The sequence below is a fragment of the Salmo salar genome, chromosome ssa05 (assembly GCF_905237065.1).
Source record: "Salmo salar chromosome ssa05, Ssal_v3.1, whole genome shotgun sequence".
Lineage (NCBI taxonomy): Eukaryota > Metazoa > Chordata > Actinopteri > Salmoniformes > Salmonidae > Salmo > Salmo salar.
The window spans coordinates 87,638,922-87,656,728 of record NC_059446.1 but is presented as its reverse complement, the minus strand read 5'-3'; the positions used below and the strand labels follow the sequence as shown (position 1 = coordinate 87,656,728).

The 17,807-nt window shown below is 49.4% G+C and overlaps 1 protein-coding gene across 2 annotated transcripts in view; it reads right to left on the bottom strand.

Moving 5' to 3' along the window:
• LOC106598295 (transcription initiation factor TFIID subunit 2) overlaps nucleotides 1-17,807 on the bottom strand; it is a 47,941-nt gene that overhangs the window by 21,022 nt on the left and 9,112 nt on the right. For both annotated transcript variants that reach the window (XM_045719305.1, XM_045719304.1), the window contains exons 10-17: nucleotides 16,667-16,752; nucleotides 15,231-15,366; nucleotides 13,328-13,482; nucleotides 11,179-11,293; nucleotides 10,875-10,984; nucleotides 9,547-9,612; nucleotides 6,426-6,527; nucleotides 5,890-6,040 (exon numbers count right to left, since the gene is read on the bottom strand). In XM_045719305.1, coding sequence (XP_045575261.1) covers nucleotides 5,890-6,040; nucleotides 6,426-6,527; nucleotides 9,547-9,612; nucleotides 10,875-10,984; nucleotides 11,179-11,293; nucleotides 13,328-13,482; nucleotides 15,231-15,366; nucleotides 16,667-16,752 — 921 coding nt within the window. The remainder of the gene's footprint in view (nucleotides 1-5,889; nucleotides 6,041-6,425; nucleotides 6,528-9,546; nucleotides 9,613-10,874; nucleotides 10,985-11,178; nucleotides 11,294-13,327; nucleotides 13,483-15,230; nucleotides 15,367-16,666; nucleotides 16,753-17,807) is intronic.

Below are 17,807 nucleotides of genomic sequence, written 5' to 3'. Positions count from 1 at the left end.
AGCTGAGGGTCTCCCTGCTCTCTCTCAGCAGGATATTAGAGAAGAACAGAGCTGAGGGTCTCCCTGCTCTCTCTCAGCAGGATATTAGAGAAGGACAGAGCTGAGGGTCTACCTGCTCTCTCTCAGCAGGATATTAGAGAAGGACAGAGCTGAGGGTCTCCCTGCTCTCTCTCAGCAGGATATTAGAGAGAAGGACAGAGCTGAGGGTCTCCCTGCTCTCTCTCAGCAGGATATTAGAGAAGGACAGAGCTGAGGGTCTCCCTGCTCTCTCTCAGCAGGATATTAGAGAAGGACAGAGCTGAGGGTCTCCCTGCTCTCTCTCAGCAGGATATTAGAGAGAAGGACAGAGCTGAGGGTCTACCTGCTCTCTCTCAGCAGGATATTAGAGAAGGACAGAGCTGAGGGTCTACCTGCTCTCTCTCAGCAGGATATTAGAGAAGGACAAAACTGAGGGTCTCCCTGCTCTCTCTCAGCAGGATATTAGAGAGAAGGACAGAGCTGAGGGTCTCCCTGCTCTCTCTCAGCAGGATATTAGAGAAGGACAGAGCTGAGGGTCTCCCTGCTCTCTCTCAGCAGGATATTAGAGAAGGACAGAGCTGAGGGTCTCCCTGCTCTCTCTCAGCAGGATATTAGAGAGAAGGCCAGAGCTGAGGGTCTCCCTGCTCTCTCTCAGCAGGATATTAGAGAAGGACAGAGCTGAGGGTCTCCCTGCTCTCTCTCAGCAGGATATTAGAGAAGGACAGAGCTGAGGGTCTCCCTGCTCTCTCTCAGCAGGATATTAGAGAGAAGGACAGAGCCGAGGGTCTACCTGCTCTCTCTCAGCAGGATATTACAGAAGGACAGAGCTGAGGGTCTCCCTGCTCTCTCTCAGCAGGATATTAGAGAAGGACAGAGCTGAGGGTCTACCTGCTCTCTCTCAGCAGGATATTAGAGAAGGACAGAGCTGAGGGTCTCCCTGCTCTCTCTCAGCAGGATATTAGAGAAGAACAGAGCTGAGGGTCTCCCTGCTCTCTCTCAGCAGGATATTAGAGAAGGACAGAGCTGAGGGTCTACCTGCTCTCTCTCAGCAGGATATTAGAGAAGGACAGAGCTGAGGGTCTCCCTGCTCTCTCTCAGCAGGATATTAGAGAGAAGGACAGAGCTGAGGGTCTCCCTGCTCTCTCTCAGCAGGATATTAGAGAAGGACAGAGCTGAGGGTCTCCCTGCTCTCTCTCAGCAGGATATTAGAGAGAAGGACAGAGCTGAGGGTCTCCCTGCTCTCTCTCAGCAGGATATTAGAGAGAAGGACAGAGCTGAGGGTCTACCTGCTCTCTCTCAGCAGGATATTAGAGAAGGACAGAGCTGAGGGTCTACCTGCTCTCTCTCAGCAGGATATTAGAGAAGGACAGAGCTGAGGGTCTCCCTGCTCTCTCTCAGCAGGATATTACAGAAGGACAGAGCTGAGGGTCTCCCTGCTCTCTCTCAGCAGGATATTAGAGAAGGACAGAGCTGAGGGTCTACCTGCTCTCTCTCAGCAGGATATTAGAGAAGGACAGAGCTGAGGGTCTCCCTGCTCTCTCTCAGCAGGATATTAGAGAAGGACAGAGCTGAGGGTCTCCCTGCTCTCTCTCAGCAGGATATTAGAGAAGAACAGAGCTGAGGGTCTCCCTGCTCTCTCTCAGCAGGATATTAGAGAAGAACAGAGCTGAGGGTCTCCCTGCTCTCTCTCAGCAGGATTTTAGAGAAGGGCAGAGCTGAGGGTCTCCCTGCTCTCTCTCAGCAGGATATTAGAGAAGGACAGAGCTGAGGGTCTCCCTGCTCTCTCTCAGCAGGATATTAGAGAAGGACAGAGCTGAGGGTCTCCCTGCTCTCTCAGCAGGATATTAGAGAAGGACAGAGCTGAGGGTCTACCTGCTCTCTCCAGCAGAATATTAGAGAAGGACAGAGCCGAGGGTCTCCCTGCTCTCTCTCAGCAGGATATTAGAGAAGAACAGAGCTGAGGGTCTCCCTGCTCTCTCTCAGCAGGATATTAGAGAAGGACAGAGCTGAGGGTCTACCTGCTCTCTCTCAGCAGGATATTAGAGAAGGACAGAGCTGAGGGTCTCCCTGCTCTCTCTCAGCAGGATATTAGAGAAGGACAGAGCTGAGGGTCTCCCTGCTCTCTCTCAGCAGGATATTAGAGAAGGACAGAGCTGAGGGTCTACCTGCTCTCTCTCAGCAGGATATTAGAGAAGGACAGAGCTGAGGGTCTCCCTGCTCTCTCTCAGCAGGATATTAGAGAAGGACAGAGCTGAGGGTCTCCCTGCTCTCTCTCAGCAGGATATTAGAGAAGGACAGAGCTGAGGGTCTCCCTGCTCTCTCTCAGCAGGATATTAGAGAAGAACAGAGCTGAGGGTCTCCCTGCTCTCTCTCAGCAGGATATTAGAGAAGAACAGAGCTGAGGGTCTCCCTGCTCTCTCTCAGCAGGATATTAGAGAAGGACAGAGCTGAGGGTCTCCCTGCTCTCTCTCAGCAGGATATTAGAGAAGAACAGAGCTGAGGGTCTCCCTGCTCTCTCTCAGCAGGATATTAGAGAAGGACAGAGCTGAGGGTCTCCCTGCTCTCTCTCAGCAGGATATTAGAGAAGGACAGAGCTGAGGGTCTATCTGCTCTCTCTCAGCAGGATATTAGAGAAGGACAGAGCTGAGGGTCTCCCTGCTCTCTCTCAGCAGGATATTAGAGAAGGACAGAGCTGAGGGTCTCCCTGCTCTCTCTCAGCAGGATATTAGAGAAGGACAGAGCTGAGGGTCTCCCTGCTCTCTCCAGCAGGATATTAGAGAAGGACAGAGCTGAGGGTCTCCCTGCTCTCTCTCAGCAGGATATTAGAGAAGGACAGAGCTGAGGGTCTACCTGCTCGCTCTCAGCAGGATATTAGAGAGAAGAGCTGAGGGTCTCCCTGCTCTCTCTCAGCAGGATATTAGAGAGAAGGACAGAGCTGAGGGTCTACCTGCTCTCTCTCAGCAGGATATTAGAGAAGGACAGAGCTGAGGGTCTCCCTGCTCTCTCTCAGCAGGATATTAGAGAAGAACAGAGCTGAGGGTCTCCCTGCTCTCTCTCAGCAGGATATTAGAGAAGGACAGAGCTGAGGGTCTACCTGCTCTCTCTCAGCAGGATATTAGAGAAGGACAGAGCTGAGGGTCTCCCTGCTCTCTCTCAGCAGGATATTAGAGAGAAGGACAGAGCTGAGGGTCTCCCTGCTCTCTCTCAGCAGGATATTAGAGAAGGACAGAGCTGAGGGTCTCCCTGCTCTCTCTCAGCAGGATATTAGAGAAGGACAGAGCTGAGGGTCTCCCTGCTCTCTCTCAGCAGGATATTAGAGAGAAGGACAGAGCTGAGGGTCTACCTGCTCTCTCTCAGCAGGATATTAGAGAAGGACAGAGCTGAGGGTCTACCTGCTCTCTCTCAGCAGGATATTAGAGAAGGACAAAACTGAGGGTCTCCCTGCTCTCTCTCAGCAGGATATTAGAGAGAAGGACAGAGCTGAGGGTCTCCCTGCTCTCTCTCAGCAGGATATTAGAGAAGGACAGAGCTGAGGGTCTCCCTGCTCTCTCTCAGCAGGATATTAGAGAAGGACAGAGCTGAGGGTCTCCCTGCTCTCTCTCAGCAGGATATTAGAGAGAAGGCCAGAGCTGAGGGTCTCCCTGCTCTCTCTCAGCAGGATATTAGAGAAGGACAGAGCTGAGGGTCTCCCTGCTCTCTCTCAGCAGGATATTAGAGAAGGACAGAGCTGAGGGTCTCCCTGCTCTCTCTCAGCAGGATATTAGAGAGAAGGACAGAGCCGAGGGTCTACCTGCTCTCTCTCAGCAGGATATTACAGAAGGACAGAGCTGAGGGTCTCCCTGCTCTCTCTCAGCAGGATATTAGAGAAGGACAGAGCTGAGGGTCTACCTGCTCTCTCTCAGCAGGATATTAGAGAAGGACAGAGCTGAGGGTCTCCCTGCTCTCTCTCAGCAGGATATTAGAGAAGGACAGAGCTGAGGGTCTCCCTGCTCTCTCTCAGCAGGATATTAGAGAAGGACAGAGCTGAGGGTCTCCCTGCTCTCTCTCAGCAGGATATTAGAGAAGGACAGAGCTGAGGGTCTCCCTGCTCTCTCTCAGCAGGATATTAGAGAAGGACAGAGCTGAGGGTCTCCCTGCTCTCTCTCAGCAGGATATTAGAGAAGGACAGAGCTGAGGGTCTCCCTGCTCTCTCTCAGCAGGATATTAGAGAAGCACAGAGCTGAGGGTCTCCCTGCTCTCTCTCAGCAGGATATTAGAGAAGGACAGAGCTGAGGGTCTACCTGCTCTCTCTCAGCAGGATATTAGAGAAGGACAGAGCTGAGGGTCTCCCTGCTCCTCTCAGCAGGATATTAGAGAAGGACAGAGCTGAGGGTCTCCCTGCTCTCTCTCAGCAGGATATTAGAGAAGGACAGAGCTGAGGGTCTACCTGCTCTCTCTCAGCAGGATATTAGAGAAGGGCAGAGCTGAGGGTCTCCCTGCTCTCTCTCAGCAGGATATTAGAGAGAAGGACAGAGCTGAGGGTCTACCTGCTCTCTCTCAGCAGGATATTAGAGAAGGACAGAGCTGAGGGTCTCCCTGCTCTCTCTCAGCAGGATATTAGAGAAGGACAGAGCTGAGGGTCTACCTGCTCTCTCTCAGCAGGATATTAGAGAAGGACAGAGCTGAGGGTCTCCCTGCTCTCTCTCAGCAGGATATTAGAGAAGGACAGAGCTGAGGGTCTCCCTGCTCTCTCAGCAGGATATTAGAGAAGGACAGAGCTGAGGGTCTCCCTGCTCTCTCTCAGCAGGATATTAGAGAAGGACAGAGCTGAGGGTCTCCCTGCTCTCTCTCAGCAGGATATTAGAGAAGGACAGAGCTGAGGGTCTACCTGCTCTCTCTCAGCAGGATATTAGAGAGAAGAGCTGAGGGTCTCCCTGCTCTCTCTCAGCAGGATATTAGAGAGAAGGACAGAGCTGAGGGTCTACCTGCTCTCTCTCAGCAGGATATTAGAGAAGGACAGAGCTGAGGGTCTCCCTGCTCTCTCTCAGCAGGATATTAGAGAAGAACAGAGCTGAGGGTCTCCCTGCTCTCTCTCAGCAGGATATTAGAGAAGGACAGAGCTGAGGGTCTACCTGCTCTCTCTCAGCAGGATATTAGAGAAGGACAGAGCTGAGGGTCTCCCTGCTCTCTCTCAGCAGGATATTAGAGAGAAGGACAGAGCTGAGGGTCTCCCTGCTCTCTCTCAGCAGGATATTAGAGAAGGACAGAGCTGAGGGTCTCCCTGCTCTCTCTCAGCAGGATATTAGAGAGAAGGACAGAGCTGAGGGCAAGGTAAACACAAGGCCCTGGGGTGGACGGGTGTGTGTATATGTGAGTGTGTGTATCTAACTGTGGGTGTGGACTCTGCTTGGACTTGCCTTAAGCCTTTCCTGCCGGCTCCCACTCTTTCAACAAAGACAGCCTATCACCGGCCTGCCAAGGCTATCAGGGTTACCCGTTAACATCCTGTGGTCTGAAAGACCATCAACTAGCTAAATTCAATTCTGGAAGCCAATGAAACCTGATGGAACTCCACATCCATTTTTGATTTTAAGGAAATATGGGTTCAGATGAAAATATTATAAATGGAGGAAATCAATCAGATATAGGAGGGGGGTTTGAAGGATAAAGCAAAAAAATCCACAGGATAACGTTCTACAGGGGTTGTGGAATTAGTTTTTAAAAGAAGAACGAAGACTAGGAAGGTTAGTGGCCTAATGGCACAGCAGTCCCCTTGACTTAGAATAAAGGAATGATGTGCTCAACTCTGGATTCATCACACTAAAACCCTACCATGGTTAATGAATCAATGGAGGGATAAAGATGGATGGGTGGGTGAAGTGTACTTCTTACCTTGGCGAGGCAGAAGCAGGCCCCCTGGCGGACCTTGTAGAAACACTGGTCCTGTTCTAGGATGTCAGTGAGGGCCAGACGGGAGGCCGGCGTGGGGAACTTCTCCAGGGCTAAAATAGACTCCTCCTGGGCCACTACGTCCCGTTCGTACCTGAGGAAGATAGTTCTGAACCATGAAGAATACTTCCAGGACAAGCAAACACACCTTTTCTAGTTCGCATTGAACTTCATGTTGAAATGTCAGATCTATAGCTTGTGCAATCATTGCTCTGTGGCGTGATCTGTGGTCACGGCTCTGTGGCGTGATCTGTGGTCACGGCTCTGTGGCGTGATCTGTGGTCACGGCTCTGTGGCGTGATCTGTGGTCACGGCTCTGTGGCGTGATCTGTGGTCACGGCTCTGTGGCGTGATCTGTAGTCATCTTTGTCATGTTTGTAAATAAGGATAGTCTTTTTTAACTTGTGCTCAAGAATACATGAAGAAACAAATCCATGCAACGGCCAGTTAATAAAAGCAAACGGTGAAGAGTCCTGTACCTGAGCTGGTACTGCCACATGAAGTCTGCCTGCTCAAACTCCACCTTACGCAGGATAGACATGTCTGGATCGATCCGGATCCACAGCAAAGGAGAATCCGCACTGCGTGAGAAACAGAGTTGGTTGTTTTAGATTCTTTGTGGAACGGAACGAACGGAACACTTGTCTGTTAAGGAGGGTGGCTTGTCTGAATTCAACTGATTTGACTGAAAGTATGTTGATTATTTTAATGGCGAGATCCTTTATTCCCTCTGAGGCTAGGACGTAAACTACTGAGGCTAGGACGTAAACTACTGAGGCTAGGACGTAAACTACTGAGGCTAGGACGTAAACTACTGAGGCTAGGACGTAAACTACTGAGGGTAGGACGTAAACTACTGAGGGTAGGACGTAAACTACTGAGGCTAGGACGTAAACTACTGAGGCTAGGACGTAAACTACTGAGGCTAGGACGTAAACTACTGAGGGTAGGACGTAAACTACTGAGGGTAGGACGTAAACTACTGAGGCTAGGACGTAAACTACTGAGGCTAGGACGTAAACTACTGAGGCTAGGACGTAAACTACTGAGGCTAGGACGTAAACTACTGAGGCTAGGACGTAAACTACTGAGGCTAGGACGTAAACTACTGAGGCTAGGACGTAAACTACTGAGGCTAGGACGTAAACTACTGAGGGTAGGACGTAAACTACTGAGGGTAGGATATAGACCTGAAATTAAGTTACAGCCTGCGGTTTCCTCTGAGGGTAGGATGGACCAAATCTAAACCAAACAGAAGTGATTGACTGAAGCCAACACCTGCCACTGTTTAAACAGTGGAGAGAGAAGCAGGCAGACGACACAACACCAGAGGGGTTGTTGGAGGACTGCCTGGCTAGAGTGATGTTAAAGGTGCCCAAGACTTGGCAGGAGGGTTGCAGACAGTTGTAACTGCCTGCTGGGTTGTTGGTTAGTTTCTCACTGCTCGGTAACAGCTATAGCTGCTCTCCCCAGCTCTGTAGTATCAGTGCAGCTCTCCCCAGCCCTGTAGTATGTATCAGTGCTGCTCTCCCCAGCTCTGTAGTATGTATCAGTGCTGCTCTCCCCAGCTCTGTAGTATGTATCAGTGCTGCTCTCCCCATCTCTGTAGTATGTATCAGCGCTGCTCTCCCCAGCTCTGTAGTATGTATCAGCGCTGCTCTCCCCAGCTCTGTAGTATGTATCAGCGCTGCTCTCCCCAGCTCTGTAGTATGTATCAGCGCTGCTCTCCCCAGCTCTGTAGTATGTATCAGCGCTACTCTCCCCAGCTCTGTAGTATGCATCAGCGCTGCTCTCCCCAGCTCTGTAGTATGCATCAGCGCTGCTCTCCCCAGCTCTGTAGTATGCATCAGCGCTGCTCTCCCCAGCTCTGTAGTATGTATCAGCGCTGCTCTCCCCAGCTCTGTAGTATGTATCAGCGCTGCTCTCCCCAGCTCTGTAGTATGTATCAGCGCTGCTCTCCCCAGCTCTGTAGTATGCATCAGCGCTGCTCTCCCCAGCTCTGTAGTATGCATCAGCGCTGCTCTCCCCAGCTCTGTAGTATGCATCAGCGCTGCTCTCCCCAGCTCTGTAGTATGCATCAGCGCTGCTCTCCCCAGCTCTGTAGTATGCATCAGCGCTGCTCTCCCCAGCTCTGTAGTATGTATCAGCGCTGCTCTCCCCAGCTCTGTAGTATGTATCAGTGCTGCTCTCCCCATCTCTGTAGTATGTATCAGTGCTGCTCTCCCCAGCTCTGTAGTATGTATCAGTGCTACTCTCCCTAGCTCTGTAGTATGTATCAGTGCTGCTCTCCCTATCTCTGTAGTATGTATCAGTGCTGCTCTCCCTATCTCTGTAGTATGTATCAGTGCTGCTCTCCCTATCTCTGTAGTATGTATCAGTGCTGCTCTCCCCAGCTCTGTAGTATGTATCAGTGCTGCTCTCCCTATCTCTGTAGTATGTATCAGTGCTGCTCTCCCTATCTCTGTAGTATGTATCAGTGCTGCTCTCCCCAGCTCTGTAGTATGTATCAGTGCTGCTCTCCCTATCTCTGTAGTATGTATCAGTGCTGCTCTCCCTATCTCTGTAGTATGTATCAGTGCTGCTCTCCCCAGCTCTGTAGTATGTATCAGTGCTGCTCTCCCTATCTCTGTAGTATGTATCAGTGCTGCTCTCCCCAGCTCTGTAGTATGTATCAGTGCTGCTCTCCCTAGCTCTGTAGTATGTATCAGTGCTGCTCTCCCTAGCTCTGTAGTATGTATCAGTGCTGCTCTCCCTAGCTCTGTAGTATGTATCAGTGCTGCTCTCCCTAGCTCTGTAGTATGTATCAGTGCTGCTCTCCCTATCTCTGTAGTATGTATCAGTGCTGCTCTCCCTAGCTCTGTAGTATGCATCAGTGCTGCTCTCCCTAGCTCTGTAGTATGTATCAGTGCTGCTCTCCCTATCTCTGTAGTATGTATCAGTGCTGCTCTCCCTAGCTCTGTAGTATGTATCAGTGCTGCTCTCCCCAGCTCTGTAGTATGTATCAGTGCTGCTCTCCCTATCTCTGTAGTATGTATCAGTGCTGCTCTCCCCAGCTCTGTAGTATGTATCAGTGCTGCTCTCCCCAGCTCTGTAGTATGTATCAGTGCTGCTCTCCCCAGCTCTGTAGTATGTATCAGTGCTGCTCTCCCGAGCTCTGTAGTATCAGTGCTGCTCTCCCGAGCTCTGTAGTATCAGTACTGCTCTCCCCATCTCTGTAGTATGTATCAGTGCTGCTCTCCCGAGCTCTGTAGTATCAGTGCTGCTCTCCCGAGCTCTGTAGTATCAGTACTGCTGGCCCTGTTCCTGCCTCTACTTCACTGGCCACAGAAAACAAGCTGGAGCAGACAGTCAGTCATCAAACCAGATCAGAGGAGAGCGATCACTTTAGAGTAGACTGAACAGAGGGGTGGTCAGAAGAAAGAGACACCCTGGGCTGGGCAGCCTTGACCACTGGCACCCTGCAGACTGACTTCTGAGGAGATGAGTGAATAAGAATGGGAGCAGTATAAAGTCTTACTCCATAGCAGACAGCAGAGAGAGACAGCAGAGAGAGACAGCAGAGAGAGAGAGAGAGAGAGAGCGAGCAGTATAAAGTCTTACTCCATAGCAGACAGGTCCATGTCAACCTCCTCCCCGTTCATCAAAGGGATCTTCTTCTTCTTGTTTCTGGAGCAGGAAGAAAATAGAAACTCTAAGGAGGTGGAGATAAACTGAGGGACACTTGATCCTCCAAACTACAGCTAAGACGGCATTACATTAGGATTGATCCTCCAAACTACAGCTAAGACGGCATTACATTAGGATTGATCCTCCAAACTACAGCTAAGAAGGCATTACATTAGGATTGATCCTCCAAACTACAGCTAAGAAGGCATTACATTAGGATTGATCCTCCAAACTACAGCTAAGACGGCATTACATTAGGATTGATCCTCCAAACTACAGCTAAGACGGCATTACATTAGGATTGATCCTCCAAACTACAGCTAAGACGGCATTACATTAGGATTGATCCTCCAAACTACAGCTAAGACGGCATTACATTAGGATTGATCCTCCAAACTACAGCTAAGACGGCATTACATTAGGATTGATCCTCCAAACTACAGCTAAGACGGCATTACATTAGGCTTGATCCTCCAAACTACAGCTAAGAAGGCATTACATTAGGATTGATCCTCCAAACTACAGCTAAGAAGGCATTACATTAGGATTGATTCTCCAAACTACAGCTAAGAAGGCATTACATTAGATCCTCCAAACTACAGCTAAGAAGGCATTACATTAGATCCTCCAAACTACAGCTAAGAAGGCATTACATTAGGCTTGATCCTCCAAACTACAGCTAAGAAGGCATTACATTAGGAATGATTCTCCAAACTACAGCTAAGACGGCATTACATTAGATCCTCCAAACTACAGCTAAGACGGCATTACATTAGGCTTGATCCTCCAAACTACAGCTAAGAAGGCATTACATTAGGATTGATCCTCCAAACTACAGCTAAGAAGGCATTACATTAGGCTTGATCCTCCAAACTACAGCTAAGAAGGCATTACATTAGGCTTGATCCTCCAAACTACAGCTAAGAAGGCATTACATTAGGCTTGATCCTCCAAACTACAGCTAAGAAGGCATTACATTAGGATTGATCCTCCAAACTACAGCTAAGAAGGCATTACATTAGATCCTCCAAACTACAGCTAAGAAGGCATTACATTAGGCTTGATCCTCCAAACTACAGCTAAGACGTCATTACATTAGATCCTCCAAATTACAGCTAAGACGTCATTAAATTAGATCCTCCAAACTACAGCTAAGACGGCATTACATTAGATCCTCCAAACTACAGCTAAGACGGCATTACATTGGGCTTATTGAAATGTGTTAGTAATAACAGAAACAGATGCAAGATGCTTGAGTTTACCGTCTGCTCTTGGAGTGGCAGGGGATGTCGTGCTTCAGGCTGTTCTCTTCGATCTGTAGCGTGTGGTTGAAGGATCCATCCAGCTCCTGTACTGTCACCTTGATGGGTCCCTACAGAACAAAGACAGTGATTCACCTTACTACTAAATCTCAGACTTGGGTCAAACACAAAATGTCAAATACTTGCGGTAGCTTGATTTAGCCTTGCTGGTACAATGGAACCAATCAAATAGTCCCAAAAGTGCTAACTGCGCCCATTGCGAACACCAGTAAAGTTAAACCAACTCAGTTCAAAGAGGACCTACCACATATTTCTGTGTTCCAGAGGAGGTGTAGTCCTGTCGGATCTCCAGTTCTAGAACGTTCCGTTTCCTGTTGAAGGCAAAACTGCCAAAGAACTTCACCACCGCACTCTGGTCTCTGTGGGCTTGAATTAAGGCTAATATCTAAACTGAAACAATTCCAGTACAGATCCCAATCAGGGGTACAATGGTAGTTCAACGTAATAACTAGAGCAATCAGTGTAAATCATTAAATTACTGCAGTGTAATAACCACAGGAATGGTTTTGGAAAATGTTGGTGATATGGTATATTAACAGCTGTATAGTGGATATTAAATCATCCAAAGTCTTGATATTACATACAGACTATAAATAGACAAGCAGTGGGTGTGTCCTTTCTGCTGACTGATGATATGTATCAGTTGACAACTCTGGACATTACAGTGAACTTAGATACAAAATCAGTCATCATCTGAAAATGCCAAACGCATATATATGGTTCTTCTGTTGAAGGGTTCAATTATTACACTGCTTAAAGCAGCTTTATAACCAGGCCAGTCGGCCGTGAGCGCTCTAACCAGGCCAGTCGGCCGTGAGCGCTCTAACCAGGCCAGTCGGCCGTGAGCGCTCTAACCAGGCCAGTCGGCCGTGAGCGCTCTAACCAGGCCAGTCGGCCGTTAGCGCTCTAACCAGGCCAGTCGGCCGTTAGCGCTCTAACCAGGCCAGTCGGCCGTGAGCGCTCTAACCAGGCCAGTCGGTCGTTAGCGCTCTAACCAGGCCAGTCGGTCGTTAGCGCTCTAACCAGGCCAGTCGGCCGTTAGCGCTCTAACCAGGCCAGTCGGCCGTGAGCGCTCTAACCAGGCCAGTCTGTCGTGAGCGCTCTAACCAGGCCAGTCGGCCGTTAGCGCTCTAACCAGGCCAGTCGGTCGTTAGCGCTCTAACCAGGCCAGTCGGTCGTTAGCGCTCTAACCAGGCCAGTCGGTCGTTAGCGCTCTAACCAGGCCAGTCGGTCGTTAGCGCTCTAACCAGGCCAGTCGGTCGTTAGCGCTCTAACCAGGCCAGTCGGTCGTTAGTGCTCAAACCAGGCCAGTCGGCCGTGAGCGCTCTAACCAGGCCAGTCAGCTCTTAGTGTTTTGCTAAGCAGGCTGAGTGAGATGAAAGGACACACCCACTGCTTGATGAGGGGTCCTATGTCCTAACTATTAATCTGCTATTAGTGTTATAGTCACGTTACAACCTCTCCCTCCAGTGTTCTGATTGACAGGTTAAAGGATACACCCACTGCTTGATGAGGGGTCCTATGTCCTAACTATTAATCTGCTATTACAGTGTTATAGTCACGCTACAACCTCTCCCTCCAGTGTTCTGATTGACAGGTTAAAGGACACACCCACTGCTTGATGAGGGGTCCTATGTCCTAACTATTAATCTGCTATTACAGTGTTATAGTCACGTTACAACCTCTCCCTCCAGTGTTCTGATTGACAGGTTAAAGGATACACCCACTGCTTGATGAGGGGTCCTATGTCCTAACTATTAATCTGCTATTACAGTGTTATAGTCACGTTACAACCTCTCCCTCCAGTGTTCTGATTGACAGGTTAAAGGATACACCCACTGCTTGATGAGGGGTCCTATGTCCTAACTATTAATCTGCTATTACAGTGTTATAGTCACGTTACAACCTCTCCCTCCAGTGTTCTGATTGACAGGTTAAAGGATACACCCACTGCTTGATGAGGGGTCCTATGTCCTAACTATTAATCTGCTATTACAGTGTTATAGTCACGTTACAACCTCTCCCTCCAGTGTTCTGATTGACAGGTTAAAGGACACACCCACTGCTTGATGAGGGGTCCTATGTCCTAACTATTAATCTGCTATTACAGTGTTATAGTCACGCTACAACCTCTCCCTCCAGTGTTCTGATTGACAGGTTAAAGGATACACCCACTGCTTGATGAGGGGTCCTATGTCCTAACTATTAATCTGCTATTACAGTGTTATAGTCACGCTACAACCTCTCCCTCCAGTGTTCTGATTGACAGGTTAAAGGATACACCCACTGCTTGATGAGGGGTCCTATGTCCTAACTATTAATCTGCTATTACAGTGTTATAGTCACGTTACAACCTCTCCCTCCAGTGTTCTGATTGACAGGTTAAAGGATACACCCACTGCTTGATGAGGGGTCCTATGTCCTTCCCCGACACGTTGGAGATGGACTTGAGGAAGCTGTGGGTGGATACCAGCATCTGACTCCACATATGTGACTGGTACTTCTGTGAGGACGCTGTACTGGCCAGGCTTAGTAACTTGTTGAACACCTAGCAGATAGGAAACAGAATAATCTAGTTCATGTATCTGACTCCACATGCATCTGGTACTTCTGCGAGGACGCAGTACTGGTCAGACTCAGGAGCTGAACAGGGGAAGAGTCAATGTAGTGCTGGGAGGGGCCTGATGTAGTGCTGAGAGGGACCTGATGTAGTGCTGAGAGGGACCTGATGTAGTGCTGAGAGGGACCTGATGTAGTGCTGAGAGGGACCTGATGTAGTGCTGAGAGGGGCCTGATGTAGTGCTGAGAGGGGCCTGATGTAGTGCTGGGAGGGACCTGATGTAGTGCTGGGAGGGACCTGATGTAGTGCTGAGAGGGACCTGATGTAGTGCTGAGAGGGACCTGATGTAGTGCTGGGAGGGACCTGATGTAGTGCTGAGAGGGACCTGATGTAGTGCTGGGAGGGACCTGATGTAGTGCTGGGAGGGACCTGATGTAGTGCTGAGAGGGACCTGATGTAGTGCTGGGAGGGACCTGATGTAGTGCTGAGAGGGACCTGATGTAGTGCTGAGAGGGACCTGATGTAGTGCTGAGAGGGACCTGATGTAGTGCTGGGAGGGACCTGATGTAGCGCTGGGAGGGACCTGATGTAGTGCTGAGAGGGGCCTGATGTAGTGCTGAGAGGGACCTGATGTAGTGCTGAGAGGGACCTGATGTAGTGCTGAGAGGGACCTGATGTAGTGCTGGGACCTGATGTAGTGCTGGGAGGGACCTGATGTAGTGCTGGGACCTGATGTAGTGCTGGGACCTGATGTAGTGCTGAGACCTGATGTAGTGCTGGGAGGGACCTGATGTAGTGCTGGGACCTGATGTAGCGCTGGGAGGGACCTGATGTAGTGCTGGGACCTGATGTAGTGCTGGGAGGGACCTGATGTAGCGCTGAGAGGGACCTGATGTAGTGCTGGGACCTGATGTAGTGCTGGGAGGGACCTGATGTAGTGCTGGGACCTGATGTAGCGCTGAGAGGGACCTGATGTAGTGCTGAGAGGGACCTGATGTAGTGCTGGGAGGGACCTGATGTAGTGCTGAGAGGGACCTGATGTAGCGCTGAGAGGGACCTGATGTAGCGCTGAGAGGGACCTGATGTAGTGCTGGGAGGGACCTGATGTAGTGCTGAGAGGGGCCTGATGTAGTGCTGGGAGGGACCTGATGTAGTGCTGAGAGGGACCTGATGTAGTGCTGGGAGGGACCTGATGTAGTGCTGAGAGGGACCTGATGTAGTGCTGGGAGGGACCTGATGTAGTGCTGAGAGGGACCTGATGTAGTGCTGAGAGGGACCTGATGTAGCGCTGAGAGGGACCTGATGTAGTGCTGGGAGGGACCTGATGTAGCGCTGAGAGGGACCTGATGTAGTGCTGGGAGGGACCTGATGTAGCGCTGGGAGGGGCCTGATGTAGCGCTGGGAGGGACCTGATGTAGCGCTGGGAGGGGCCTGATGTAGCGCTGGGAGGGACCTGATGTAGCGCTGGGAGGGGCCTGATGTAGCGCTGGGAGGGACCTGATGTAGCGCTGAGAGGGACCTGATGTAGTGCTGGGACCTGATGTAGTGCTGAGAGGGACCTGATGTAGTGCTGGGACCTGATGTAGTGCTATGTAGTGTATTAATAAACTGTAGTGTTGAGTGCCTGTAGGTATCAGTGTTTAAACAACTAGACTTGACGTGTAGCCAGATGTTTACCAGAACCAGCGTGCATACTAGATGATGGATGGATTATTGATGGATTAGAAATTGCTGACCTGCAGCATGAACTCCATGCTGATCCTGTTCTCAATGAGCCTCATTACCAGGTGGGCTTTACACTGGAACATCTTGTAGTACTTCCAGGACAGGGTGTGAGGGTGCTTGATGGAGAAGTGGAGGTGAGGGGTAGGGCTAAGAGAGGGAGAGACAGAGATGAGAGGAAGGGAGGGAGGGAGAGAGGGAGGGATGAGGAGAGAGAGATGAGAGGGAGGGGGAGAGGGAGGGATGAGGAGAAAGAGAGAGAAGAGAGAGGGGGAGAGGAGGGAGAAAGAGAGAGAGAAGAGAGGAGGGAGAAAGAGAGAGAGAAGAGAGGGGAGAAAGAGAGAGAGAAGAGAGGGGAGAAAGAGAGAGAGAAGAGAGAGGGGGAGAGGAGGGAGAAAGAGAGAGAAGAGAGAGAGGGAGAAAGAGAGAGAGAAGAGAGAGGGGGAGAGGAGGGAGAAAGAGAGGAGAGATGTGAAGGATGAGGAGAGAGATGAGAGGGGGGAGAAAGAGGAAGAGAGAGGGAGGAAGATTAAAATCAGAAAAGAAAACTACTTCTCAACAACTCACTATCTTCCCTCCTTCTCCTCAACTTGTAAACTGTAGCAACTTTAAGATAAACTACAACGTGGAGTTACTAGCCAAGTCATTGACAGGCAGTACACAGACAGGCGTAAGTGTTGGCATAACGTGTAGATAGCTCTCCAAGCCCACTTCAGGAGAGGAGAGAGAGAGGTCTGATTCATGACAAACACTTGAGATGGTGCCAGCGGTTTATTGGGCTGGAATGAATAAACCCCACTCTTCACTTGTTTTTTACTCTGCAGCAGTGTTGGGAGGTGGAAATCTTCACATGGACATATAGGTTTTTAATTAAAACTAGAACACCACTTCTCTGTGAGACATATAGGCTTGTAGACCAACACCCTCAACAGCAGTAGCAACAGGAATGTCTAACCTGTCATTTACTTGCTACTAGGTGGTTTTAGACTGGTAGAACAGAAAACACATTCATCATCCTCATTGGAGCCACAAATCAAAGTGTGTTGACACTAAAAGTAAGAGGTTGTTTAAGCAATAAGGCACGAGGGGGTGTGGTATACGGCCAATAAACCACGGCTAAGGGCTGTTCTTGACCACGACGTAGCCGTGGTATATTGGCCATATATCATAAACCCCCGAGGTGCCTCACTGCTATTATAAACTGGTTACCAATGTAATTAGAGCAGTAAAAATACATGTTTTGTCATACCAGTGGTATACGGTCTGATATACCACGGCTGTCAGCCAATCAGCATTCAGGGGTCGAACCACCCAGTTTATAACAGAAAACACATTCATCACCCTCATTGGAGCCACATATCAAAGTGTGTTGACACTGAAAGTAGGTGGTTCTCGTGCAATACATCATCCATGTTAAATGACCTTTGAACCAACAGGAAGCTGCTCTCACTTGTCCTTGTCTTTGCCTCCACCGAAGGTCGGGTGTAAGAGAACTCCTCCCATCTTCAGCTCATACTCCACCATCTTGTCCAGTTCCTGAGAGAAAACCACACTTCATATAGTCATGTGTTTATTTGGCAGAGTGGGACCAGCATTACCAATATAGTCATGTGTTTATTTGGCAGAGTGGGACCAGCATAACCAATATAGACATGTGTTTATTTGGCAGAGTGGGACCAGCATAACCAATATAGACATGTGTTTATTTGGCAGAGTGGGACCAGCATAACCAATATAGACATGTGTTTATTTGGCAGAGTGGGACCAGCATAACCAATATAGACATGTGTTTATTTGGCAGAGTGGGACCAGCATAACCAATATAGACATGTGTTTATTTGGCAGAGTGGGACCAGCATAACCAATATAGACATGTGTTTATTTGGCAGAGTGGGACCAGCATAACCAATATAGACATGTGTTTATTTGGCAGAGTGGGACCAGCATAACCAATATAGACATGTGATTATTTGGCAGAGTGGGACCAGCATAACCAATATAGACATGTGATTATTTGGCAGAGTGGGACCAGCATAACCAATATAGACATGTGATTATTTGGCAGAGTGGGACCAGCATAACCAATATAGACATGTGATTATTTGGCAGAGTGGGACCAGCATAACCAATATAGACATGTGATTATTTGGCAGAGTGGGACCAGCATAACCAATATAGACATGTGTTTATTTGGCAGAGTGGGACCAGCATAACCAATATAGACATGTGATTATTTGGCAAAGTGGGACCAGCATAACCAATATAGACATGTGTTTATTTGGCAAAGTGGGACCAGCATAACCAATTCCCTATATTTGTATTTTTTATTTAACTAGGCAAGTCAGTTAAGAACAAATTCTTATTTACAATGACGGCCTACCCTGGCCAAACCCCGACGACGCTGGGCCAATTGTGCGCCGCCCTATGGAACTCCCAATCACGGCCGGATGTGATGCAGCCTGGATTCGAACCAGGGACTGCAGTGACTCCTCTTGCACTGAGATACAGCGTCTTTGATCCAGTGGAGGTACTGGTTCACTCCCTACCTCTCTGATCCAGTGGAGGTACTGGTTCACTCCCTACCTCTCTGA